The sequence below is a fragment of the Aphelocoma coerulescens genome, chromosome 1A (assembly GCF_041296385.1).
Source record: "Aphelocoma coerulescens isolate FSJ_1873_10779 chromosome 1A, UR_Acoe_1.0, whole genome shotgun sequence".
Lineage (NCBI taxonomy): Eukaryota > Metazoa > Chordata > Aves > Passeriformes > Corvidae > Aphelocoma > Aphelocoma coerulescens.
Window position 1 is genome coordinate 64,825,493 of NC_091014.1, and position 27,628 is coordinate 64,853,120.

At 48.3% G+C, this 27,628-nt stretch overlaps 1 protein-coding gene across 2 annotated transcripts; it reads left to right on the forward strand.

Annotated features, from left to right (window-relative positions):
* The first annotated feature begins 1,402 nt into the window (after positions 1 to 1,402).
* SSPN (sarcospan) lies at positions 1,403 to 24,966 on the forward strand. 2 transcript variants are annotated; one of them, XM_069003274.1, is made up of 4 exons: positions 1,403 to 1,510; positions 1,686 to 2,137; positions 12,987 to 13,073; positions 17,923 to 24,966. In XM_069003274.1, the coding sequence occupies exons 2-4, from the start codon at positions 1,811 to 1,813 to the stop codon at positions 18,286 to 18,288; spliced, it is 780 nt and encodes a 259-aa protein (XP_068859375.1). In that variant the 5' UTR covers positions 1,403 to 1,510; positions 1,686 to 1,810; the 3' UTR covers positions 18,289 to 24,966. The 2 variants fall into 2 exon arrangements, with proteins under 2 accessions (XP_068859375.1, XP_068859374.1); XM_069003273.1 differs by lacking the exon at positions 1,403 to 1,510 and having other exon boundaries at positions 1,671 to 2,137.
* Positions 24,967 to 27,628: the final 2,662 nt, after the last annotated feature.

The following is a 27,628-nucleotide window of genomic DNA, read 5'->3' on the forward strand; positions in this document are numbered from 1 at the left end:
TTATAAATAACCAAAGAGGATATTGCTTAATCCATAAAACAAAGTGACATCATAATTTATTAATACAGAAGACACAGTTCATTGCTGTTAAATGCCATAAAGAGCTGGAAATAGAGTAGTTTCTCAGAAGGCACTGCCAGTGTGTCAGAGGATATATTTCCTCGATGCTATATCAGCATGTGTAAGATCCTCTCTGAGCACCTCACCATTTTGGTGAATCCCAACTGAACTGCTCTGCCACATCCAAAGGCAATTTTGGTGGGGATTTCTCCAGTCTCAGATGTCTTCTTCCCACCTGCCCGACTCCTCCCAACGCTTTGCTCCTGCTGTCTGCTTCTATGGGAAGGGAAAAAACCCCAAATAGCCCCGTGGTGGGGACAGGGCAGGCTGGTCCATTTAAGGTTCTCTCACTGGTGTTGGTGGGGCAGCAGCACAAGCCCACGTGTCCTCAGGGTGTCCCTGTGCCAGCAGGGACACGGAGCTGCACGCATGGAGGAGCGATGCCTTACATCAGGCTGTACACACTGGGCCCCGGGCCAGCAAAGAATTTAAGCACCTGTTTACCCCGAAGCTTTTGAGTAATTCCTCTGGCCTGAGCTAAGCACAGGCTTCCCACAGCCTCCCACTTCCCATGGTCTTCCCTTGGAGGATTTGTGCACCGTGGCCCGGCTGAACTCAGGGCTGCGGCACAGCCCCGGCACGGCACCACTCAGCACCCACCTCTCCTTGCTCCCTCCACCTCACAGAGCCAGAGTTCAGTCTCTGGAAACCCCAGTCCGGCTGGCACCTCCATGGATGAGCCCCTCCAATGTCCAAGAGGCTTTGCCAGGACTCCCAGCGCTGGATTCAGCCACAGAGCAAATTTTGAGTATTTCAGGAGAAATTCCACCACTTCTCTTGTTGTGCTGTGTCCAAGCACCAGCCTGAGCCCACGTGTGGATGAAGTGCAGTGACCACATGGCCACAATAAGATATTCCTCTGTCTTTTAGGTAACACAAACAGTCTTCCTGGTGTGGATATCTTGCAGCCCTGGAAACACACTCAGTGGATGTTCTCTCCACGCTCTACCGCTGCCTGCCCAGAAGCACCGGTCCTCACTGCTGGTCCCTGTCTGCCTTGTCATAAAACATGCCTGGCTGTGCTTTTGCAACTTCTGGGAAGATACAGGATCCCTTTTGTCTCCCCAGGACATCAACTTGTATTTTCATTTGTATAGATTTCGTACTTTCTGTACACGCAATCAGCCCCTCCCACTGGAACGCGCCTATTTAAAGTGGTTCAGCGGGTGTGTGGGACGGGCACGGTGCTGCGTGGGTTCCGCCGGCCGCGCCCTGCCGGTAGCCCCCAGGGGAGCCACGGTGCCATAAGCTCCTACCTGCCTGCTCCCTGCACTGGCACTTGAGCGTTCCCGGCTCCCTGGCCAGGCAGATTTCCCTGCTGTTCATCAGCCGGCAGTGCGGAATTCCTGCCCTGCTGTTTGCCCGCGCGGCTCGTCCCCGAGTCCCAAAGGTGTGCTGGCACCTGTGCAGCCGTGGCAGCGCACACGCCCAGCCCTGTGTGTGCACAGCCGGCGCCTGCACGTTGGCAGTTCGCTACCCCCCTTGCATCCCCCCCTTCTCCGGGCTATATGTGGCATTTCGAAGCTCTGACAATCTGCTTCCAAATGTTTTCCATATTTGTTCAGCCTCCTTGGTTCAAATACCAGGAACAACTCAGCCGCTACAAAGCGAAGCTTTGAGGGGCACAAAACTCACTCCCCCATCGGCGTGCGCGCACACACCCGCACGTGAAAGCCTAAAGTCCGTCGGCATGGGAAAGGAGGAGAAGAAAGCCCAGCACAGCACGTCCCCGAATAACCAGAGCCAGACAGGGAAGGCACCCGGAGAGGAGAAAAGCACCGGCTCGACGCAGGAGTCCGCGATGAAGAAGAAGAAGAAGAAGCAGAAGAAAGCCAAGGGGGATCCCAAAACTGGCCAGGAGGAGGAATCCCACACTTGCTGTGGCTGCCGTTTCCCGCTGCTGTTTGCGTTGCTGCAGCTGGCGTTAGGCACCTCTGTAACAGTGCTGGGCTTCCTTATGGCAGGCATCAGTTCCTCTCTGCTAGTCAGAGACACTCCATATTGGGCTGGGATAATTGTAAGCATAAAGTCTGTTTCTCCATAAAGTGCCTTTGCCAGCATTAATGCAAGCTGCATGACGCTCCACTTTAGACTAACCAACTGCATGCACAACACCATTTGAGTTATGCTAACTATAAATATTCCTGGGATTAAGTGTCTGGCTATACTTTCCTAAGGAAAACTGCTCCTGCAGAATAACACAGCCTTTCGTATTCTTCCCTGCAATGCCCAACAGACCTGAAATAAAATACAGGGTTGCTGTTCACTGGATGTATGTGTTAGCTTGTACTTTGCAGTGAACTCCTGCCTGGTGATGCTGAAAAAACAATGTTAACTTCTTCTGCTGCCTACCCTCTTTGCCCACCAAACCATAACCATCAGGTTTTGGAAGTGAGAGCATAACTCTGTAACTCGCAACTTTTAGCTGGGCGAGGAGAGCAATGGCTGTCCCAGAGCTTCCTCATTGTGCTGTGCTGGAGAACCGCTGGGATTTAACCCTCTTCCTGCTGCTGCTCCTGACTGCACGTGGCCATGGGGAAGGGGATGGCACTGGTGGATGTGGCAGGGAAAGGGAGCCCGTCCCCGGGCCTGCTGGTGGCTCCTGCCAAGTCACTTTGGAGTGACACGCCAGCCTCACCGCGTGGGCTGGGGAGACTGGGCAGAGGGCCGTGTCCTGCTGGGTGTAAATCAGAGGCATCCCTGCTGGGGAAGCCTGGGTTGTCCCCAGCAGCAGCCACCCCTGCAGAGGTGGGGACGAGGTGTGTGGTGCCATCCGTGGTGTGACTCTGCTGGCTGTGGGTTTGGGGACGTGAGGTTTGCCTTGTGGAGAGACAGGGTCAGTGATTATGAGCCTGGGATAGGCCATGGATATAACTGAGCATGCAGGTTTTTTTCGTAGGCAGCAGCTTTCAGGAAAATATATCCTGAAAATATGCCCTGATGTGTTAGCACAGTTCTGGGTGTTGTCAGACTGTAAGAATTCCCAGCAAATAAATTCATGTTTAGGTACTTAGAGAAAAGATTTCTCAAAGTGCTGAACAGCTATGGGAGCATCTCCTGTAAATGTAATTCCTTGTTAGAAGATTATCTGGGCATCTGAACTGATTGAGGTTTGCTGTGTCAATGCTACTGGGCAACCCTTCAGAAGGTGGAAGGATCAGGGCCTGAGATCCCAAAGGAAGAGCTCCTCTGACTCTTCTCTTCATGTTTCTCTTCTGACTGAAGAGGTATCCAAGAGTTTAGTGGTGTTTTGTGGGGCAAGAGCCTGCCCTTGCTTGGAAGGAGAACTTCATCCTGGGAAGTTTTGGCTGTTACAAATCAGGGGGGAGTACATATGATAAAATAGCAACACGTGGCATGTTCACTCCTGCTGTTTATTTTGAGGATTCTGGAGGTCAGATTATGTCTTTTCCAGACAGCACTGTTGCTATCTCAGGTTGGAAATAGCTTTTTCACTAGAAAAAACTGGGGAAAGAGTGAGCTGGACTGAACCAATGCACAGTCAGGGATATGAGAAAAGCCATGGAAGCAGCCCCTGGCCCATGTGAATGTCATCAGTGCCCAAGCAGCATCCATCTGAGACGCCCACAAATGGCTGGTCTCCCTTGGGGAGGCCGGAAACCCCACCAAAGTCACTGCTTTCTGAAAACAGAGCTCTAACCCCTGTTGCTTTTAGCAGCAGCTGCCAGCAGTAGTGACATTTAGATGCCCACACAAGTCAAAGCTCAGTCACTTTCAGAGCTCCCCCCTGAAAATCAGGAATAATTCTCCATGTGTGTGTTCCTGAGCTAATTCCCGACTCGGAGCAAGAGACTCGGCTCTCAGCTGTGGTTGGTCGTCATGTTTTGCACTCACAAGCCAGGATTACCCCTGGGGAAACATTTCCTGGGACTGTGTGCTGGCTGTGGGAGCCAGGGCTATGTTTTGGTTCATGTTCCAGGTGCCCTGGCTGTGGGGAGGACCAGTGCAGGCTGGGGCTGCAGGAAGGGCTCCGTGGGGAAGGGTGACTGCACCTATGCTCTGGGTCAGATGGTGACTCTCACCTGGGGGACTCTGGTGAGATGTTGAGTCATCAGCACCCTCAAGTGTGGTTTGATTCCTCCCTGGCTCAAAATGGCTTTTGGTGCCCCCCTGTTTACCCTCAGGGTGATGACAGGGGCTGTCTGCTGGGGGCACGTGTCCAGGCAGGCTCCTGGACAACCACACTGCTCTCCTGCACCCACAGCCCAAAGCAGAAAGGAAGGAGGGGTCTGGCACCAGGTGAGAGGGAAGGGAAAATGAAACTGGTGCTAGAAAGGAGAGGATGAAGTGGTGGGGCAGCCCCAGAGCTCCCAGCAGCAGAGCCTGTGTGGAGCACTGGCTGTGGTACCACAAGAGCTGTGCAAAGCACATCTGAGGGGCAAAATGCAGGAGGTACCACACAGTGCTGCATTTACTTTGTTCCTGTGCTGTGGTGTCTCCATGGGGGGGACTTGGTGCCCACTGGGACATCAGGTGGAGATGGCCAGGAGCTGCTGAGCTGGAAATTCCAGGTGTGCAGTCCCAGGATACTGCTGGTGAGCTGTGGTGAGGACTGTGCCAAGGACTGGCCTCTGGAGAGCTGGGGAAAACTGGTCCATGAAGGAGAACCTTTGGCTAGGACCTGCATGTGGCTGGATGTCCTGTGGACTGGCTCTTGGGCTGCATGGAAGGTGTTAGATAGGGGATGGATGACCCATGTGCTGCTTGAGAATGAACCTTGTGGCAGAAAGTGACTTCCCAAAACTCATATATTCACACAGAAATGAGCAACAGGACAGAAAGATGTGGTGTAAAATACCAGAGCATATTTGTTTTAGTAGCATCCCACTCAAGTGCTCTTTTTAAAGGACTTGATTAGTATTCTGAATCAAGAACTTTAAAAATCTATTATGAGACCTTTTTAGCAACATTAGATATAATGGGTGAAGCTCATTCCTGGTGTTACTCCTTTGGAATTACACCAGGCTGGATTTGACCCCACAGCTGTTAATGCAGGATGACAGAAAAATGAAGGAAAATTGCTAATGTGTTAAATAGACCCTGACTGATTGAAAGCCGGTTTTTTTCTTCTTTATTAGTGGCAAAATGGTGACACCATTCCTTGCTGAAAATCAAGTGCTTCAGTGCATTACCATGAATGGAAAGGAACTGTTTTTAGAGGAGCAGCCAGTGTAAAATGCTAGCGAGGAAAACCAGGCAAGGCAGCCTGAATTAAATGGGTTCAAAACCTGACTGTGTAGGTTTGTGAGGCTGGAGCAGGCCAGGGACTGGGTTCACCATCCTGGGGAATAAATGTGGCCAGTGATCCTCTGACAGAGAGTGGAGGAGGGCTCCCTCCCCAGAGCACCGGCCCTTCCCTTCCTGCAGAAGGAAACTATGCAACTTGCATTGCACCAAGAGCATTTCACCATGAAAACCAGTTAAAACCCAGTTAAAAGCAAAATGCATTTAGTCTGAATTGTGTGGGGCATTGGTCAGAAACCAAAGGAAAGTTTTATGGACAGAAACCACAGAGCCTGAGTGATTTACCACTTCTGCTTTGGCTTCAGCAACATATTCCCTGTAAAAAGCCTCTGCCCCATTGCTAAGGACAGGCAGATAAATGCTGTTAAAAGCAGTCAGGGTGGCATTTGTTTCACCTGCCTGGAGCCACTTACAATGAAGGTGCCCAGGTCTGAAGCACTTGCCCATGAGACCTGTCCTGAGCTCCCCAGACTGCAGGCTGGACTCCCTGGCAGTCTCTTCCTTCTTGCTGCTTTGCAGGAGTTTGGACAAAGTTTTCACAAACCCACTCATGAGTACAGGGCTTTTTTTTTTCCTGTGTCTTGTCACTGGCTCAGTGCATAGCTTTGGGCAAGTTACTTAACCTTGCTAAGACTTTGTTATTTCCCCTGTAAAGTGGGGTTAATAGTGGCCATCCGTCACCCCTTGCTTTGAGATCCTGGGATGAAAAGTGTTGCAGAGACAGTAGATATTAATGGTATCCTTTTCATTCTTTTTCATTAGCTTGTGGCCTTTTGACACCCAGAAGAAGTAACGATGTATTTCTCCTTGAAAAACCTACTTTAGATTATTTCCACTGTGATCAAAAGTGGAGAGTATCAGAGTTTGCATGGGCAGGCTCCCTTTTCAGCCCTGTTTTGCAGACTCAGGCAGTTAAGAAAGTTACAGAAGTGCTCATCAGAAATGATTATCCAGGGTGTTTATTATTTCTGTCAGGAAGTTATTTTAAATGCATATGTAGAGATGTTCATAAAATTAGGACTTTTAAAAACATTTTTAAAAATCTGATTCACGAGCAGCTCAAGGCAGCAACTATGGCTCCAGCAAAAAGCATCCCAAAATTCTGCCATGGGCTGAGCCCCCAGCCCAGAAGCTCTGACACATCTCCCTGCTCCAGCCCTTCTCCATCTCCCCAGCTGCTTCCCCAGGCCAGAGGGTCCCTGAGCTTTACTCAAGGGGTGACCATGACTTGTGGCTTTCTGGCATCAGTGCTCAAGCATTGGCTTCTCTGCCCTGGTGGAGGTGAGGGTGATGTGGGGCTATGTGGTGCAAAAGGCAGGCAGACTTTTAACTGAAAAAGCAGCTTAATCAACCTTCATTTACCTGGAGTCACAAATGTTTATGTCTCTATAACTTTTGCTTGCTTTTAGGGAAACCATTTTCAGTTTTTAATAGAAGGTGACTCTTAAAACCTGGGGCCATCAAAGCAGCCAGTGGAAATTGCAGCCATGCAGGCATCCATATTTTTTTATACAGGCTAGCTTCAATTAGCCATGGGCAAACATCAAAAGGTTTGAGGGAGGACTGCCTTGAAGAAGAGGCCAGTGCTCATTTAGAGCCATGTGTAGCACTAGAGCAGGACTCTTCAGAGCCCTCTGCCATTAAATCTCATCCTCTTCCAAGAGTAACTAGGCATTCATTAACTGAAATCCACACTTCTGTGTTACTCAGGTATAGAGTGGAAAACTTTGATGGGAAGAAATGTTCAAACATTCTGAAGGAATGGTTTGAGAAGCTAACTGCCCACCTGAGGTGTGTCTGATACCTGGCCAGGGGCTGCTCTAATCCTGGACCCCTTTGTGGCTTAGCTCACGGTTTAACTGCAGAATTCTGGCTGGAATTTGTGCAAAAAGCCTGGGTAAAATTTGGAGAGGGATACCAAACAGGTTTCCCCAGCCTGGGTAGCCTCACAACTATGGAGATGGTGGCTTTCTGTAGCTTCATAGTCACGGACACACCTCAAACCACGAGTGGTGTTCACGACTTCTCTCAGCCATGCTGCACTTCTCAGGCTGAAAATCACTGCTGGCTCTGTGAATGGTTAATTTTATTTAATTTTTTGATTCCTCAGGCGTTTGTTCAGCCAGGACTGTATTTCTGGTTTAACAGCAGCAAGGGACTGCTGCTGCAGCTCCTGGCTGTGTAAGTGATTGTAGCCTTTGCTGGGGGAATTAAATCTTACCTTAGCACAAGTGATGAGCAGCTGACCTAAACAGCTAAGATCATTATGGAAAAAATAGCATTTCATTTGATTGTGGATGTTCTTGCAGGGTTTTGATGACTTTATAAGATTTAAGAGAAAGTTGTGGACCTGCCACAGTGTGTTACTGCATGGCTTGAAGGGACCTGTAGCAAAGACATCATTATTTTATTCCATAGGTGGGGCATGGGCAGTTATTGTGGGGTTTATGGCTGTTAAAAGAATGATTTCCTAGAGGATGGCCTTTGCCTGCAACCATAATATACATTTGTCACTATTATTATTATTATTATTATTATTATTATTATTATTATTATTGCTATTATTTCTGGAAGTAATTTATATGCAACTAAACTGTCCTTAAATTTAACAAGAAGTCTATAAGGGGTAAAAAAAGTTAGGCCACTGTACCTCTGTGTTGCAGACTGGCTTCTTTTACATGTGGCACTGAGACCCAGGCTGACCTGAGGCTGATGAAAGCTGGCAGTGAAAGCTGCCTGCAGCACCCACTTTCATCACAGCTTCCTCAAACCTCGTAAAGCAAATGAACTTCAGTGCTGCTGTCTGCAAGCACCTGTAGAGATGTCCAGCACCAGAGGTGACCCAGGTTTATAATGGCAAAGCCAACAGGGACTGTTTCTTTCCTGAATCAAAATCTGTGTCCAGTGAGAGTGTTAGATTTGGTGGATGAAATGGCTTCTCCAAAGGTGTAGACAGGAGCTAAGCCTTGCCATATCTGATAAGGTGGGAGAACTGTCAAGCCAAGTATCACCTCTGAGGGAGAGCCAGAAACTCCAGAGGTAGCTACAAGAGATCATTCTTTACCTGTGTCCCTAAAACCAGAAAGATCCCCAGTGTCTCCAAGGGAGCAACTACAAAATAACTTGTCCATAAAGGAAATGTCTTCCTAATTCTATTAACTGCAATTTTTCTCCTGAAGTTTGAGTTTAAATTCTTATTAAATAGGAAGAGTCCTCCTGTGGGTCTTGGCAGTGCTGTGTGGCAGTGCAAGGTGTACCTGGGAGAGTTGTTCTGCAGTGTGTTTGCTTTCTGCCCCTAAAAATTATGGCAGGAGGTTCTCTCTAACAAAGCCCCTGCATAAAGAGCAGATGAGCTATACTGTGTCTTTGTGAGTGTTTGCAGCATTTGCCTTGTGATGTGGCACAGACCCAATGCTCCTTAGAGCCAGGTTTTTGTCTCCCGCCTTCATTTCTTGGTGGATGTTCCCAACCCTCCTGCTTTACCAGCCTCAGGCACCAAGGTTTTCAAGATGCTCTGGGTAGGAGGTAGTTCGCTAGAGAAAAGCACCTATTCTACATTTGGGCTAAAATTGTAGCAATAACAAAAGGAAAACCAGTTTCACAGGCATACAGGGGAGAGATGGAGACAGATTAGAGCAATCTGTGGTTTTGAAATCTGTCGGAATAAAGCAAACCACATGAATATGTCAGCGTGCAAAGATAATGAGTGCAAACCACAGCGGAAATTTGTGCTCTACGTGTTCATATTTCCCCTAATTACACACAACACACAACCTTCCTCATCCCTGCCACGTGGTGTCCTTGTGCTGCTCGCACACCTTGTGCTGAATCCTTGCAGGAGCAGATGGGATAACATAACAACAGGCTCCTGCCCTCTTTGGGGTGGGAGCAAGCTGGAAACTTTCTCCTCCTGTTTTGATTATGGCTTAAAAAACCAATAATTCTTAAGTCACTTTTCAACCCTGAGGTGTTCCTGCCCAATGGAAGGAATGTCTACTGCTTCCCCCCAAAACAAAATAGTATTAAAAATTTTGTACAGCCTAAATATTTAAGTTTTTCAGCCAGTGTTAGTAAACAGCTGTTCCCCTGGGTTGTGAACTGAGGGGATTTCACAGGGTATGCCTTAAGCAAAATGAAATCTTTACCTTTCCTAAATATTTCTGTACCACATATGGGTCTTTTTCTAGACAGCGCTTTCCAAAATTAAATTCTTCCCTTGGATAACCTTTCACGTCACTACCTATTCAGCAAGGGGTGTGTTAGTCCATATGGGAATTTTGAAGTAGGATCTTGAAATAAACCCGAGTTTAAATATGCACAGAAATGCAGATTCCTGGATTTCTGGGTAACAGCTGACCAGAGCTGATCTAGTTAAGTGCCATCCTGCAGGTCTCACAGAATCTGTTTTATCTGTGTAACAAATGCACATCGATTGGTGGCAAGCACGTGCTGAAGCGGGTTCAATTGCATTTTGTGTCGTGTGCTGAGTCAATAAGGCATGGGAAATGTGTGCTTCATGCTGGGATGTGGCAGTGGCTCTTGCAGCACCAGGATGCAGGATTACCTAAATGCTACTTAGCAATCAGGACCAACAGCACCTGTAACGTGCCTGCAGCTGTTTTAGTTACTAAAAGTCTCCTAAAAAATACTTACCAGAGGATTTTTATAGTTATTCTGTTATACTTCACAGGTGTAATTTAAAGCTGATCTATGAATAATGTATAAAATAGCAGCATAGAGCTGTTTCCTACATAAACGTTCCACGCTTTGGTTTCCTCCAAGGAGTGAATTTACCTTTAAAGAGCTGAAATGTTAAACATATGTGGGTCATAATTCTCAGCCACGTTATTTTTTACTGCCACTTAGAAAAATATACATCTCTGGTTTAAAAAAAAAGTTACTGTATCATTATAAAAGAAATACTTAAGCTTTCCAAAGTATCCCGGCCAAGCCTTGCCGGAATCCTGACCCAGTGTAATCTTTTATAAGTACCTCTCTACAGATTTTCCTCTTAAAGTGTCCCTGAGTATATTATTTAAAGCCCAAAGGACCTTTAGAAAGCATGTGCAGGAATGGAGCTCCTTTGAACCGATAGCCCTTTGTATGGGAAGCTTTCTGAAGAGGGAGGTCTGATCCTGCCACCTGTGAAGCCAGCAGGAGTTTGGCAAAAGTTGTCCGAGGCACTTGGTGGCAGAGAGAAAATTCCAGCATTGATCTCTGCCCTTGGAAATGAATGCAGCTCTGTCGGCCTTCTGTGGTTAAATGGAAGGGGAAGGAGGGAGTGGCAACAGTCCCATGATGTCTCATGGCAGTCACCTGGAGGCAAATCTGGCTCTCAGTCCATGCAAGTGTAAGTGCCCACTAGTGTAGCTGAAGCAAAGCAAATTTGACTTATTGCTCATAAAAAGATCCTTCAGCACCAGATCCTGAAAATACTCAGGCCCAGCTTTGGAGTGAGAAGCCACTATGATTTGTCATGAATTCTGGGGATATGATGCTAAGATAGTGTATTTAAGCAATTTTTTTTTTTTTTTTTAGTTCTTGCTGCAGGTTCTTTCCTTCAGCCATTATGGCACTGGGGGAGTTTATCATTTGGATATTATCAGCAATAGGATCTCTTAAGATTTAAGTTTTATGGGCATGTTAATTGAATTAAAAGATTAATATACAGTGCAAGGGACCAAGTGCATAGGCAATTAATCCTGGGAAATAAAACATGGTTGGGTCACACAGAAGCCCTTCAGGGCAAAAGACCCCAGCACTGAAGGACCCTTGACAGGAAAGGTTGTTTTTTCCCCAGACAACCCTGTCAGCTGTGGCTGTCAACAATAAAAAGAAAGAAACAAATAAATTGGAGGCCGTGTGTAAGTCACAGGACCAGAATATAAATACACATGACATGGAAAGGAGTAAATAATACTGACACATTCTTTAGAAATGTTCTCGGGCAATACTTCCTATTCATCTCCCACTGAAGTGATGTGAAATATAACTTCATGGGGAAGAGTGTTACTAATCACCCAGGTTCTTGAGGGACACGGCTCTGTGTGTGTTGGGAGGCACTTTTCCTTTGCAGGGCTGCTGTCCTGGGCCTTACACCAGCAATGTGAAAAAAGTTTGATAGTTTCTGCAATGGGTCATAAAAGGAACGTGTTTATCCATTGCTGCCTAAAAGGACAGCTGTGCATCTTTCACTGCAGGTCAAGCTCCCTGTGGAGCTGGAAATCTGGATGTGAGCAGCACTTCCAGGGCATGCAGGTGGGCATGGGGCTGTGATGGAGCCCCACACTCCTGCAGGCATCTCCATGGCATAGCCCCACCTTGGCAAAGGCAGCTTACACATGGCTCTGGCCAAAGAGGGCAAATCCCACTGCTCTGGGAAAGCAGAAAGCCTCAAATTAATGACAACTCTTCCAAACTCCAGAAGTAAAATGGAAGGGGTTAAAAAAATATAGAATCTTGCTGTAGTCACTGAGAATTGAATAGCTGACATTTCTAACCAAGATGCTCCTAGCAGGGAGGCCAAGACTTGCTCCTGGCCCTGCGTGTAGAGAGGACCTCTGACAGGACAGTGGCTGATCTCATCCAAAGTCCCCACTAAGGCTCATCCCACCTAAAATGACTTTTAAAGGTGTGGTTTGAAGGCTCATTTAAAAGCATGTGCATGCCATCAACTCACCTGTTCTTCCAAGGCAGCTCAAACATGCACAGATTCTTCCAAACACAGCTCCAGCTGCCAGCAGCCTCTCACATGCCCAGATCCAGCCCCACAGGGAGCCCTCACCTGGTGCCTGGGTACCCAACTCCTCCCTCCAGGGGATGAACTGCCAAAAAGCAGCAGTCTGCTGCTCCTGAGTCCTCTTGTGAGGTTTGCTTGCTGGTCCTCCAAGAAGTGGGAGAGGAGGGCACTTGACTGGAGTGCACAGGCACAGTGTGGGGACACACTGTTTTCTAAACATAAAAAAGCAGATCACATTTATTGGGCTAGGTCCTCAGAGCAGGATCTCCCCTTCTCACCTGGCTGAAAAATGCCTACCTTGTGAGTACCTACTCCAGCAGATAGAGACATAATTAATAATAAAGACGGCTAAATGAATAATCAAGTGTGCAAATACTTTTCCATTACTGTTAACCTTCAGCAATTACTGCCACAGGGCTAAAACACAGTTTCAGACTTCAGGGAAGATGGATATCTTCTTTAGTAATGTGCCCACTCCAGAAGAGGGTGAAAGCCTCTGCTATAAACTCTGCTGCTTCTTACCCGGTGGCAGCCATGGTTTAATGATTTACAACTTGCACGGGTGACATAAAAACCCTGGCAGCATCTAGAGCTACATAAGATGGTGCTCTTTGGGCTTGCAAGCCCAACTTCAGAAGCCTTTTCCTCTTTCTGGATAGTTGCATGGGCAAAAACTCAACACACATCCTGGGGTCTGTTGCTGTGCTGTGTCTTTGATGACTTTGCTTCCACACTGCTTCTTGAGTTATGGTCTTGCTAACACAGAAAGGTGTCTTGGCTTGGGGGAAAGAAAAAAAAAGCTATTTTTGTGTTTTGTAGGGTTTTTTTAACCTTGACACATTTTACATCTCTTCCCTTGCAGGTCTGCGTGGTGTCCTTAGTGGGATTTGTTATGCTTTGTATTTCGTACCAACCCGACGAGAAGACGTGTGTGCAGTTCACAGTGAAGGTACCTCAACATTTTTTAAACTTTTTTTTTTTTTTGCTTCTCATGTCATTAAATATAAGCAGAGAAGTTGATACAGGAGGTGTTTTTAAGACCACAGGAAAAGAAGTGAAAATACACCTGAAATGCAGGAATGGTCTTCTGTTACTTTCCAGGCAGCCAAGGAAGAAACTGTATCCTATAAAGGGGAAACTCTCATAACGTTTCAAATCAGAACAAGATGCCGTTTTATTCACCATGTTTTAGGAATATAGACAAAGCTGGAATAATCTGGGAAGTGTTCAGAGAGTTTAAGTAGATTAAGTGGAGATAGTGAGTAAGGTAAGAAGTAGGGTGGCATAAAGTGAGTCCACTTAAACCAAGTTTAAATATTTAGTGGGAAAGTACTAGGAAGGCATGGGGATATGCATTCTCTCATAAAGCAAATTCTCATCTGAGCATTTTAGGAACTGCACCATACCCCACCTCTCCCTCTGCTTTGCTGACTCTGGTGAGAAACTAGAAGAGCAAGGCTGAGAACACTTGGTTTAAACACCATTTTTCCTGGGCTATTTTTCCTTATTATTGTAATTTTCAGGGCCCTTAATATTTTGCAGCCACATAATAACCGAGAAAAATACCGACGCAAGCAGCACAAAATAACCGTGATTATTAACTGAAAAAGGCAGAAGGAAACAAAATGCAAGGAGCAGCCTTTCAAAACCTGGCATCCATCCTCCCTTAGAAATTAGACCCCGGTGTGTCTTTTCTCGAGCTTCTCCCGTAGTTAAAGAAAGAAAGGGACAAGAACAATTGTGCCTGCCCTGTGTCTGCCTCTACATTGTCCCCCGTCACCTTTACGCCCCCAAGGAAGGTTACTGGGCTGGGCGGGGGCTGCCACGCCAGGCTTTTTACTGCCTGCCCCGCAGCATTAAATTGAATTTGGCATCCCGGCAGGAAGGGAGTCATCCCTCGTGTTGGGAACGGCATGTCGGGCTGGGCAGCTCAGATGTCTCTGCCACCCTCGGCGACACCACCCACCCTGACAGTACGGAATGTGAGCCATCGTTCCCTGTAAGAAAATAGACCTTTTGGAATTGCTCCCGAGGTGATGTCAAATGGGCCATTCCTCGTCACCTGGCAGAATCAGAGCTAAAATCTCCCTGGTTCAGTCAATAGCCCATGGACTGTTGCTTATCCAAGGCACCCTCCTCCCCAAAATCCCCCTTCCCAGCATTTCCTATTGCAGCATGCCACAGAACTCCATCATTCCCAGGCTATTCACCTGTCCCTTGTCCCTGCTGGGAGCTGTTATCCCACAGTTTGGGATAACAGGACAAATGGCCTCTGGCTGCAGGGCTTGTACCTCTTTTAAAAACGTAGGAGCTAAAACTCTCCTCCAGGGCTTTGATCACATAGGACTCATCTACATCTCCAGTATCACTTCTTAAATCTTCGAATTTCAGTTAAAGGCTGTCTCTGAACTAAAAACGAGCATTAGCTATGATGAGGCTGAGGATGCAAGATTACAGTCCTGAGACAGATTGTTCAGTGGGTTGTTCTTTTCTCCTTGAGGGCCTGATGCTTCATCAAACACTGCAGTTGGGTTCAGCCCAATCTGCTCCAACTGTCCTTGCGGGGTCTGGATCCCTGGCCCAGGTCCAGCCCTCACCCTGGTGGCTGGTTCCCACCAGCCAAGCATCATCCTACAGCAAAATCTTGGCTGAGCTTCTCTGGAGCGCATTAAGCACCCCAAGTTCCCTTGCACAACCCAAGGATCACTGTGACAGGAGGACCACGCACACACACACAGAGGCCTGGGGGATTTGGGTCAACCCCCAAGGTGACCCTCTGACCACTGTGAGTGACTCCCTTGGGGTGGAAAACAGGAGGAGACCTGTGCAGTCCTCTCTGCCTTCCTCCCTCTCAGCAGCTGCTTCTTTCATTTCGCAGTTGCATGAGCCTTGGATCCTGTTAAAAAAGGAGGTGTGAGAACTGCTTTCGGCAGAAGTCCCTTCCCGAGACTGCTGTGGGTACCCACAGCACGCCATGTGTCCCTGAGAAAGGGAGACCACCCAAAGGGAGGGCGGCTGTGCCCTTCAGGGGGGACAGCAACAGCGAGTGTCACACAGGAAAATCTTGAGCCATCCTGCGGACTTCCTGGGCTGCCATTTGACAGATCACTCACTGTGGTCCTCCCCAGGGCACCCCCAGGGTAGCAACACCCTCTGCTCCCACACACCCAGCCCATGCTGTGACACACCACGGTTCCTCTTCCCTGCAGGGGCTCGTGCCTGAGCCACCACCGCCCTCAGAAAGGGTCTCCTGACCCACCTCTGCAAACCCCTCTGCTTTCACCTCTGATAACTATGAGGAGCCTTTTCCATGAGGAACTTAATCCATCTTCCTGTTATTTATTTTAATTTAGTCACAGAGGAAAAGTATTGCCAGTAAATATTGCTAAAATGTCTCTTCCTCATATGAGGCACACAAAGGAGGATGAGCTGCCATGCTCTGATCTCACTGCACACTGTCTCTCCCCACTTCCCTTTTCTCCTTCTATTTAAGCAGCAATTGCAGTGCCTATCTCTCTGAAGCTGTTAAAAAACAATTTTCCAGCAGCAAGTCCTGGTTCCTGGGCAGAGCCCACCACGCAGTTGTATTTGTGATGCTGAAGTTGCCTCCAGGTCTGGCATGTGATTAATCTGCTGATGGGATCTCAGCACTCACTGTCTCGTGCTCCCTCAGAGGCAGTGCTTGCATTTGCCTCACCTTTGACATTTGGAAACGTGTTCATTTCCAGCAGCTCGGAGAGAGATTCCTCTGCAAACATCTTGTGGGAATAATAAGCTTTTTGAAAATTGCCCTGTGTACCCCATGCATCTGCCTTCGCCTCCAAGGGTTACCATAAGAGCTGCCTGTGTATTCAGATTCTGAGATTTCCTTCCCTTTAGGACCACAACAGACAAATTCTCCCTAACTGTACCTGGAGCATGGATTAGGCCATGGATTTCATGCTGTTGTGGCCTGACTTTGGATAGAAGTTGGCAGCTAAATAGAATACCTGCCAAGGGAGAATCAGGCACATGGTGTAGTCTTGGCTTAGTATCTCATCTATTAGGGAGGCCTGATTCTGTCTTCTGCTGGGCTGAATCCAGGGTCTTCCACCAGGACTTCTATATCACAGAATAGCCAACATTTGTCCATTTTCTTTTTCCCCATCAAACACATTTGCACCATCTTTTAAAACAATGCCATTGGCTTATGAATTACCACATCTTGGTTTGGAGGGGGTCCATCAGTCAACAGCACTCCATCTTTTGTGTGCTTTATATGAGGACGTGGCCCCATTTTCTGGTTTCACCTTTCCCATGGACCCTTCCCTTGAAAGCTGTGGGGGCAAAGTAATTGCATTTAATAAGAGCCACCCTCATTTTGAAGCTGCCCTTGGTTTAAGGCTGCAGGAGAAGTCATTAAATTTAATTGTAGCCAAGTCTCTAAGATCTTTTGGTAAGAATTTGGTGATATGAGGGGGAAAATATATATAGTGCTTCAAGACCTGCAATAATCCCAAATATCTTTTTTTTTCAAGCTGGCAACCAAACAGAAGATTGATTCACACTGTAGATATAAGACAAATACACCAGGAGTGTGAATTTTATCAGGCCATACATACTTGGAGTTTCAAGGTCATAAAAAATGCTTTTATATTGATATTTTGCTTGCAGTATTGAGGTTAAGAGAGAGAGAGAGAGAAGCTGCTGTTTAAAATAACAGATTCCCAACCATGCCATGTGTCTGACAGATAAGATGCCAAGGAAAATAAATGTTTTTATGGTGCTGAACAGAACCAAAAAAATGCAATTTTGCCTAAACACAGAACATGATTTTAATATACATTCACACATATTTTGTATGCAGCGCAGCACCTGCCAGTTCCACCTATCAAATGCAAAGGGAAGTCCATATGTGCTGGTAATCCAAAGTTCTCAGGTGCATCCCAGAGTGTCAAAGGCTCTGACTTGCTGCCAGTTTCCATGTGTTTGTGGAGGTGGACTCTGCAGAGCTACCCTTGATAAAAGCCATGTTATTTTTAAGCTGCCACTGTTGTGAGGAGCAGTGGAGGTGATGAGCAGACCCTCGTCCTTCTCACACTGTAGCACTGGGAAAAGAAAGGTGCTTGCTGCTCTTTCACGCCTGTGAAAGACTTCCCCATATTTATGGGACAGGTTTTGGGAGCAGACTGAGCACAGCACACACTTTTTGGTGGAGATCTGCATTCCCATTCCACAGTGGGGCCTGGGAAGCAAACAGCCTGGCTGCACCCACAAAGCCACAAGCGGGAGATCAGCCACCCCACTGCCTGATTTGCAAGTATAAATCAGATTTGTTTGGGCATGCAAACCGAGAGCCGGGAATAACACATGAGCAAAGTCTCAAAAACACCTACAGCTCAGCACAGCCTGGGGTGAGATGGCAGCCCGAGGCTCAGCTCTGCTTCGAGGCACTCATTTGTCTCAGCTGATGACCGTGAGTCCTGCCAATGCAGGTACAACTGGAGAGGAAAATGCTCCCTCCCTCTCTATAAAGCTTCTTGATGTATAGACACACCAATTTCTTGGTGCTCTCACCAGGCCTCAAAATTGCAAGGCAGTACTCATATAAAACCATGAAAGGCAAGTTCTTGAGATGACTTGCTGAACTTCCCATCATAAGGAGCCTTGCAGTTGTTGAAGCACCCAATCTCCAGGTAGTACGTTGAGGGTAAGCAATCCCTGCAAAGTACACGTGCATGCATTCCCTGCGTGTCCCTCAGTCTCTACGCAGCTGGAAAAAGGAGGCTTATGTTTTGGCTTTTTTTCCTTTCTTTCAGCTGCTGTATTTTCTCCTGAGTGCCCTGGCTCTGGTTGCCTGTGTTTTGGCAGTGGCTTTTGCTGCACACCATTACTTGCAGCTGACAAAGTTCACCTGCGGCACCACGCTGGAGTCCTGCCAGTGCAAACTGGACACTGAAGACCCCCTCAGCCGGACCTTTGTGTACCAGGACGCGGCCGACTGTGGCAGCCTGACCAGCATGCTCAGCCTGTACCTCCTTCTGCAGATGGCTCTCAACCTGGTGGCAGCCCTGGTGTGCCTCCTGACGTGCTTCGTGGTGTGGAAGCACCGATACCAGGTCTTCTACGTGGGCGTTCGCTTCCAGCCTCTCACGGCCGCCGAAGGCCACAAGCAGCAAGTGTAGGGTCTGGGCTGGCAGGGGGTTGTGGCCAGGGATGGACACTGCCACTGCAGGCACCGCAGAGGGATGAGCACTTGGAAGGTTTTTGACGAGGAAAAACGCTCACACGGCTTTAATGAATCTGGTTTTCAATCATTTTAAGAGCATTTCGTACGGCTGCTCTTGAGAAAAGGCCTCTTGTGAGATTAGCTAGAGGTCACAGAGTCCTAAAGATGCAGCTGTACAGATGCTCCCCAAAGAGGATCTTTAATAGCCACAGATAAAATCACTGGGAACTCATCTGCGGGGCTACAGCCATTATAAAATAGGGTCCATTTCCCTCTTGCCTTCAGAAAAGCTATGCCAATTTCTACCAGATAAGGATCTGATCCCAACTGCTTAATTATATCTACGGGAACATGCTTTGGGAATATATCGTATCTTGGAGCTCTGGGTGTAATCCACACTAACCTGATGGGAATTTAACATTCAGGAAAGTAATGAGGGAGGTCAAGACCTCTCCCAGTGCAGATGGAGACCAACACCAAAGTGAATATATTGATGGCTGCCATATAAAATATACATATAACTTTTCAGAGTGATTAATGATATAGGCTACCTAACCCAATTACTAATAAACAACAGGTATGAGTGAGTTCACTGGAGGTACTTTGGTGGGCCCTGCTTGAGACTCCAGGCAGATTTCTGACGTTTGGGAGAAAAGATCAGTTTAAGGAACCTTGAGTTGCACTCCCAAAGTGGAGGGACCCTAAATCACTAGTCATGTTGAAAACTATGTCCATACCGCTCTAATTGCAGGCTGCCAAACCCAGATTTTAGCCAGTTCCACCAATTATACTCCAAGCACAAAAGGCCAAATGCATTTTTGGTGTAACTCCTCTGAAGACAATCAGCCTTACACACCAGCAGTGGAGTTGGGCCAACAGCCCTGAAAGATATATCCCTGCAACAATGAATGTTTTTAAAATGGGGTGGAGGGAGGGAAGCAAGAAGAGACTGCCAGTCTCCCAAAGACACCTTTAATAATGATGAGGGCAACAGAATAATGATTTCTTAATGAGCATGGAAAAAAAAAGTATATTCAAGCAGTGCTTTTTCACCCTGAAAGTGCAGCTCTAGAAGTGCTTTACATCTTAGTAGCCTTATACCAAGACAACTATGTTGGTTCATCCCTTGAACTGCCATTTCCACTTGCACAGCATGGACATCTAAATTTAGGAGCAATTCCTAACTGTGCACTGCCTCCTGATCTGTATCTGTGCAAGAGCAAGGCAGCTGGTGCTCACACCCTGCCATGACGAGGGATTTCCCGATCCCAGCCAGAAGAGGGATGTCTCTGAGGTGGGGTGGAGCAATCACATGCCAGAAAAATTGTGCCATAATCATTAGCTAGGAGGAAGCAAATGAAATTTATATAACGCTTCAAAGAAAAAGAAAAAAACAACTTTCTGCAGCAAAAAGAGCCACCAGGAAGTCAAAAACTCAGTCTGGCAAAAACCTAGTTGTCTAAAGAGCTCTAATCCTACCAAAAAACTGCCTTCCATGTGGTGATCACACATCATCCAGGGGCTAGACCATCAAGCCTCCAGGGTCAGAAGATCACAGTGTAGTGAAGTCTCCTGTGGCCCACCTAGAACACTGCTGGATGTATAGGCTGTAGTTTTAGTCATGGAAAGTGCCTCTGGAGCAGACATAGCATCACCAAGGTGCTCTCTGCCAAGCCACAAAGCGAGGAGCTGCAGAAGATGAGGGGTTTTGAGATCTGCTTCCGAATGGCCTTTTTTATTGCACCTAAAAGTAACAACCGCTCATAAGCCTGGCTGCAGGGCACATTTGCAATGGTGCCCGTGTCACCACCCATCCAAAGACCTCAGCCAGTCTCCCAGGCACTGCTGTGGCAAGCTGAGACAGGAGAGGAACGGGAGGGCCTGCTGGTGCTGTCAGACTCATCCTTGGGGCCATCCATGTAGGATCTGGCAGGAACCGACCCATCTCCCACAGCTCTGGTGGAACACTCTGCCAGCAGCACTCACAGACCTGTGCCAGGGCCATCCTGCCTGGAGATGGGCACACAGGGGTGCCTCTCCCCTGGGGTGTACACAGGTTTGTCCCCCATCCCACACACGCCTCCAGCCGTGCTCTCTGTGAAAGCTCAGGGCAGAGGATGTACCTTCCTCCTACCTGCATGGCCCTCAGTGCACCTGGTCCTCCCTCCAGCCAAAACCGTGGGATTCTCTCTCCACACAGAAGATAACAAGAAGCAGGAAAGGGATCAAAGGGAGCCTGAATGACAGCTGAGCTTTGGGGTCTCCTCCCACCCTCACCACTGCACCGATGGCTGGCACAACAAGAGGAAGGCTCTGCTGGCAGAGCAGGGCATGTTCCCCCCCTTGCCCATCCCAAATGTGCCTGTTGTTCAGAGGACAGCTTGGTGTGCAGCACTCCAACCCTGGCCCAGCGGCATTTCCACCAGAGCTGCCTTTTGTCTCCTTAATCCTCTGACCTCTGCCTCACCCACATGTTTTCACTCCCTGTCTCCCATCAGCTCCCAAGTGCTGGGCTCCCAGAGGCTGTCGGATGGGGCTGGGCTGGCGGTGCCTGGCCTCTGCCTGCTCACCCCTGGGCTGAGATTTGCTGGGGCTGCTCTGGAGCACGGCAGATGCAGCGGGGATGATCACAGAGCTGCTGTAAATGCCTTCGGCGTGTCGGCAGGGAGGAGAAGGGAGGTCTGGATAACAGAGCCTGCTCCACTTAACAAGCTGTGCACCTCCATATCAGCTCACTCTCCACTTCCAGCCACGAATCCGGTTTGCTAATCAGCACAATGCAGCTTAACCCTTTGCTCTGGAAGAAAGCAATATTCATCGTATATTCTGATGGTGGTTTAAATGCTTAATGAATAAATATGGGGCATTTTGATCTAGCAAAGATGAACTTCTTTATTTCCTTTTCATGTACAAGAGCATAAAATCATAACACGAGAGATGGAGAAACAGACACAGAAGGTTTAGGAACTGGTTTCCCCCTGGGTATGGTTTTACAATGTGTACTTTGCTTGGATTAAGAGTTTTGGAAAGTATTAATTAAAGGATTTTCACCTACCACAGCATATCCAGACACCTCCCAGCTTTTTCCCAGTGTCAGAGTCCACGTGGACTGCACCAGGAGAAAGACTGGGACTAAAAGGCTTGGAAAGGACAGAGGTGTTGAAGAAGAAAGTAATTTTTTATAAGTCTGGGAAATTTATCTCCTAGGTGAATTCCACAGAAAGGGGTAGGATTAAACCTCTATAGACACACAGAATTTGCGAAGGGCTCGATGTAATTTACTCTCACAAACCCAGGTGTGATTCTCATTTGCACCCTGGCCACTTTACACTGTTTTCCCAGTGTAAAGGGGTTGTAAAGACTGCATCAATCATCTTTACACCTACTTTATGGCCATTTTACACAGCTAAAAGGGCCCTTTGTGTAAATGAGAACTCAAGCCCTAGAGAATTTAATAGAGAGGAGATCCTTTCTATAGACTGTGCTAGACCCTCTAATAGGGTCTATTACTGGGATATAACTCTCCGCTGGATTTTATAGCTTGGCTTAGAGATCATCAGTCTCGATTAAATTCAGTTCTGCAGAACTTTTCCAAAGGCCATAACCCCCTGGTGTCACGCCTGCTCCTCCACCCTGATGGCATGCAGAGAGTGATGGTGTTGCATGGATAACTGCTTGGGTTTTTAAAAGGAGAAGCAGCAGCCACCACTCTCCTCTGGCTCGGAGGCATTTTGATGTCGCGCTATGCAAATACCGAAGCAGCAATAACAGCAGCGAAAAGGGAACCGAGATGCAGCGCCTCACGGGGAGCCAAAATGTCACATTCTCAACCCCACCAGGGTTTGTGCCCCTCTCCCTCCCCTGCTGCCACTGGAAGGCCAGGGGCTGGTGGGCGAAGGGGAAGCACCGCCAGGCCCTGGCCCCACGCTGGGGCTGCCACCAGCCTTCATGTGACGGCCATCTGCGCCTCGCTGGCCCGGCCGGCTCTGCGTGGGCACCGCTTGGAGCTGTGCCTAAAAAACAACTCCGCGCAAGAACGCCGGGAGCTGCAATCAACTCGCAGGACTGATTTTTTCAGATTTTTTTTTCTTTTCTCTTTTCACGCTCCCAGCCAGTGCAATATTTGCTCTGGGGGCCTTTCAAAAGAGAAAGCACGCTGCTAGCTTGTGAGAGAAGCCGCAGCTCGGGTCCTCTATATTTAGAAAGCCAGGATGTCATACCTCGCCTTGAAATTTTCATAGTCCCCTGCACCCCACCCACCCACACACGTACACATGCTTGCGTCTGGAAAATGTTTTTCGGTCTTAGCGAAGGGTGTTGGCTTAGGGGGATTCGAGGGAGGTGCAGAGGAACAACAGCAGCTCAGTCCCGGGTGCGAAGCTCGAGGCCTCCTTAAGGCAGCGGGCACAGCAGGCACCGGGGATCCACCGCTCCCCGCGGCTGCAGGGCAGGATCTCTGCTCCTTGTCGGTCTGTAACATAAATCCCAAGGCAGGGCCGAGCTGTTCTGAGGCGTAGGGAAGCCCTGTCCTGTGTCACGTCAGGCAGTGCTGTGCCCTCAGCCAGCAACATCGTCCCCAGTTCATTTCTGAGTGGCTGCAGCACCTGTAGCAAGGGCTCCAAGAAGGTGAATTTTGGGAGTAGCTCATCTCAGGTCTCTGCAGTTCCTCCTCGCCAGGGATTTTTGCTTTCTGCTAAATGGCTGCCTCTAGTAATCACTACTCAGTAGCATTCCTCTTCTAAATTGCCTCTGTAGCCAAATATCATAAACAGTGATTGCATCTACGAAGACTGGGGTACATTTTTCTTTTGGTTTTGGTACCTGGTCTCCATGCCTTTGTCCAAGCAAACAGTTGAAAGCCTCATCTAAACTTCAAATTTGCTGGGGGGAAGCTGGCAATTTCTTTTTGCTTTCTTTTTAAAGAAGTTATGGGCAATACCTATTTAATTTGTTACCTCAATACTCCACAAAGCCATCTTTACATTGGAGCTTCACCCGAGTGCACCGAGGTATCCCTGCGTGGCACAGACATCTGAGAGTCAGCCACCAAATATGAGCAGCAGCCCAGTCTGAGAGGAGAGAATAAGCTGCAGAGGGTGATTTGAGTACCTGCCTCTCTCTCCTTCAATCAGATGGATTATGACTGATGAGTGCTGGGCTGACCTCAAGTTACAGGAGATACAGAGAGTGATTCCGATTAAGGCAGTCCTCGGATTTACGAGCCCTGATTGTCCTAGAAATGAAATATTTGAGCAAGACAGGGTTTTAACCCCATTTCACTCTCATAGCTGTGTAAGAAGAACTATTTTTAATTAGCCCAAAACTGACTGAAGAGGGATTTCTCCTCACTTCAATGTGGGATTTCTTTTCCAATGAAGCTATGGTGAGAGGAAGCCTTTCCCTGATCTGTCCTCCATGAGGCTGGCTGGGAGCATCACTGCTGGAGCCAGAGCTGCACACATGCAGAGGTGTGTGGAAACCACCCTTGTGTCTTCTTTGGGACATTTTCTTCCAGTTCCACAGCTGCCAGAGCTGACACGGGGAGGCCAGGGGAAGCCAGTGTCCCAGATCCATAATGTGCCCGAGTCAACCAAGCCCTGCAGCCATCCCCATTTATACTGACGCTACTGGTCACCAGGGATTTGGTGGGATAGTTTAGGGAACAATCACACTGAAAAGGGAAGAAAATAGACACTTACACTTTCCCTTCCACCTTGTGAATCCAGGCAGGAGAGCAGCACACACATGAAGGGACCCAAGAGGAAATACAAAATCCTCCCACCCCATTTTGCTGCCCAAACCTGCCAACGCACTGAGAAACAGTGAAAACGTGCAGAAAATAAATCCCCAGAAATCCGGCACTTCGGGTTTTCAAGATCCAAAGTGTTGTTAGGTTAGGAATGTGAAAATTAGTGTATTTTTGTGGCTTGTCCAATTCTTCCAGACTGTCTCAGGTGGGGATCCAGGCAGCCAGGATTCTTTGCTGTCACTAAAGGAAGGAAATTTTGTAACCCGACTGGGAGAGGGGAGGGATGGGGAAGGGCAGTTTATGCGCTGTATTCATATATCTGTATATATTCTGGTAAGGCTATAGTTTGCAGATTCAGCTTTTTTTTCTTGTGTAGAAAAGGAAATTGTAGGATCTCAGCTGGCAAAATTCTGTGCTTCTGAATTAACAGGAGTTGCATCTCCACTTTACTTCTAATAAAACTTTTCTCAGTCACTCCACCCAGGTTTCAGTGCTTCTTTTGCTTCTCCATTTTCCAGTGAGACAGGACTTTCCTGGAACATCCTCCCCTGACCCCACAAAGGGCACCGGGTCTGTGGGCTCTGTGTGAGCTGGCCCTGCTTAGGCAAGGCAGGGGAGGGACAATTTGCAAACTGCTTCCTGAGACTTCTCCTGAGTTCTCCAGCCCCTGATTATGCTGTTGCTTACAGCAAATTATAAAAAATTACAGAGATCCAGTGCCTGAAAATTCCACAGCATAATTGCCTGCTAGTAGACAACAAGTGGATTTCATTAGCCCAAGTGGCAAGTGTGGCTACTGCACTTTGGGAACAGCAGGCCTTGGTCTTAACGCCACCAAATTACACCTGAAAGGGAAAAGTCAGGACCTGCAGACAACAACCAGGGACCCCTCTGTGCTCAGGTGTTACACTGAGCAAGAGAGGCTTGCAGGGCTTGCAGGATCACGGGGTGTGAAGGCTCACCCTCATCCCTGAGGGAAGCTGACCCCCTTTGAAATGTTCACTCCAGCTGGGGCTCAGTGCCAGGCTTGCTCCGCTCCTCATCCCCAGACAGCTTTGGGGCCACAGATCCTCACCCCTGGAGGGAGACAGCAGGTAGAGTAGAAGAGGAATAAAGATTTGTTTGATTTGTCTTTGTCTGAGCATGACACATCTTCCTATAAGGCTTTTCCCACTAACAGGAGCATGTTGATTGGGGCTGATATGGAGTTTGATGGGGTTTTCCTTTCAGTGGCTGTATAAGGATCTGATTCAAGTCCACTGAAATGGATGAGAAACTAACTCACATTTCCCATTCCCAAGCTTCATTAGCCCTGCTGCAACACACTAGGGGCAACACCAGCCATTAAAGAAAGCAGGTTGATTAAGGGACAACCTCAAAGACTAAAAATAATCAGGGAAACAAGAATCAATGCCATATGAAAGCAAACACGTGGTCAGTTGTTATCACAGAGCTTTTCACGTGATGGTCTGTGCACTGATCTCACCCGGAGCATGTTTGTTTTGGACAATCTTAAAGGGTCCAGCTCCGTGGGTTGGCAGCAACACATACGGAGTGATCCGAGAGAGCAGGCCTGACCCAACACCCGTGGAAGTCAAGGCATTGACTCCTCCAAGCACTCCCTGTAGGAATCACTCCAGGTTTGGAAAGATATGTTGTGGTTAAAGATGTTAGTCTGGTACTTAGGGAAAATGCACTGACACTGTCACTGTCAAATCCAGCCAGAGACAAGTGAAACACAGAGGGGTTGTTGCTAATAAGTGCAACACAAAATAAAAATGAAGTGGCTAAAGGAAAACTTGGGCAGTCAAGGGGAAATGCAGCAAGTTCAAACAAACTGCCTTGGCCCAGACACATTGCATGGAACACACAGTGATTTGGAGGGGAAGAGAAGAAGGATGGCAGGAACTCAGCATCCCACTTTTTCACAAGCCTCAAAAACATCGTAGGCAATGTGAAAAGAAAAAAATACATGGCTTTAGTCCTGTCTGGAAACATGTGGCACAAACTGAGGCAGAGGAGATTAAACTTGGCTTCACCCTATTTCCCCCCTCTTTTTTCACTCCCCTGCTCTTTGCTAGCATTATCTGGGCTGCTTGGTCCTCAGCAAACAACCGAGTAGCCAAAATATGGGCAGGATTCACGCCATAACCAAACCAGCCAATGAATGAAATAAGGCACTTGTTTCCTGGAGCAGAGGGAGGGGAAGCGGGGGGATTTAAGCATTTCTATGTGGTGTTGGAAACCCACCTTGAGTAGAAGCAGTCCCTCAGCTCACACAAACCACCGGCGCTCCTCTGACGTCAATTGGCAGCCGCTGGTTTGCACCATCCCAGGGCTGGCTGCAGCAGCACAAGCAAACAGCTCGCCCGGCCAGCGAGACACACGGAGAGTCAAGCTGGAGCCCTGCACTCCTTCCCTCCTCCTCACTGCTTCCCATTGTCACCCACAGCTTTGTTTTCAGAGGCAAAGGGTGCAGACCAGCTATGGCAGGCATGTCTCAGGCAAGTGGCACATTGGCTGGCAATGGGTGGGTGGCACGGGGTTGTAGGGTGTTTGTGGGTGCCAAAAACCTGAGGGTGTGCTAGGACAGGGTCTCTCTGCTGATTCCCTCGGCACTCAGGGCCACCCCTGAGCTGTGGCAGTGCCCAGGCAGGCTGCCAGGGAGAGAGCAATGCTCATGCAGCTACGTGAGAGGCAGGATCTCTGTCCACAGGGAAGCTGCTGGCTCCATGAAAGGCATGGCTGATGTCCTCCAGCCTCCGTCTGGAGATCCCATGAGAGAGGGTTTGGGAGAGCTTGTGAAAGAAGGATGAGAAAGTTAGTGACCATGTGAAGTACCACAGGCACTTGTCTGCTCTCCCCCTTCACTCTTCCCACCAAACAGACTCCAGGCCTGAAGAGAGTGGGAGGAGGAGGAACTTGACTCCCCTCAGGGTGCTTCCTGCAGCACACGGCAGGAGGAAAAGGAGGCGGCAGCTGTGCAGCTCATTCCCTGCCCTCCCTACACCAGGTTCCATCCTGCAGCCACCCATCCCAGCTCACCCCAACCCTGAATGCCTCCCACAGGGGACACAAAGGATAGCTGCAACACAAGAACTGCGTCCCATCCCTGCTCATGGAACTTGGCAGCCCTCAGTTTCAGGGGGAGGCTGCTGAGCCAGCAGTGGCAGGATGAGGCCGGCTGCAGCGTGGGGAGCCTCTGGGGACCACGCACGGCTGCGTTCCTGGGCTGCATTTCTCAGCAGTGGCAGAGCAACCCACACCCTTTTTTCTCACCTGAAAAGCCTCCAAAGGCCTTGACTTCCAGAGCAGGAGGTAACTCTACAGCCCCTAAAAGCCAGCTCAGCTGAAGCTGCCCTGAGATGAACCCACAATGAAGGCAGCCAGAATTGCTGATTGTGTCTGAAAGTGAAAGCCTCAGAGACTCCCAACTCCCATATGTCCTTCCCTACCTATGCTGAGGGCTGATCAGGGGCTTGCCTTGTGTGATGCAGCACAGAACCCCACCAAAGTGCATGCTCCAGCATTCCCATGATCAGCACTT

Bases quoted from the DNA above. Each gene is read 5' to 3' on its own strand.
- SSPN (XM_069003274.1), top strand. From the start codon at position 1,811: ATGGGAAAGGAGGAGAAGAAAGCCCAGCACAGCACGTCCCCGAATAAC. The intron at 2,138-12,986 runs GTAAGCATAAAG...CTTCCCTTGCAG, and splicing joins CATATTGGGCTGGGATAATT to GTCTGCGTGGTGTCCTTAGT. The intron at 13,074-17,922 runs GTACCTCAACAT...CCTTTCTTTCAG, and splicing joins GTGTGCAGTTCACAGTGAAG to CTGCTGTATTTTCTCCTGAG.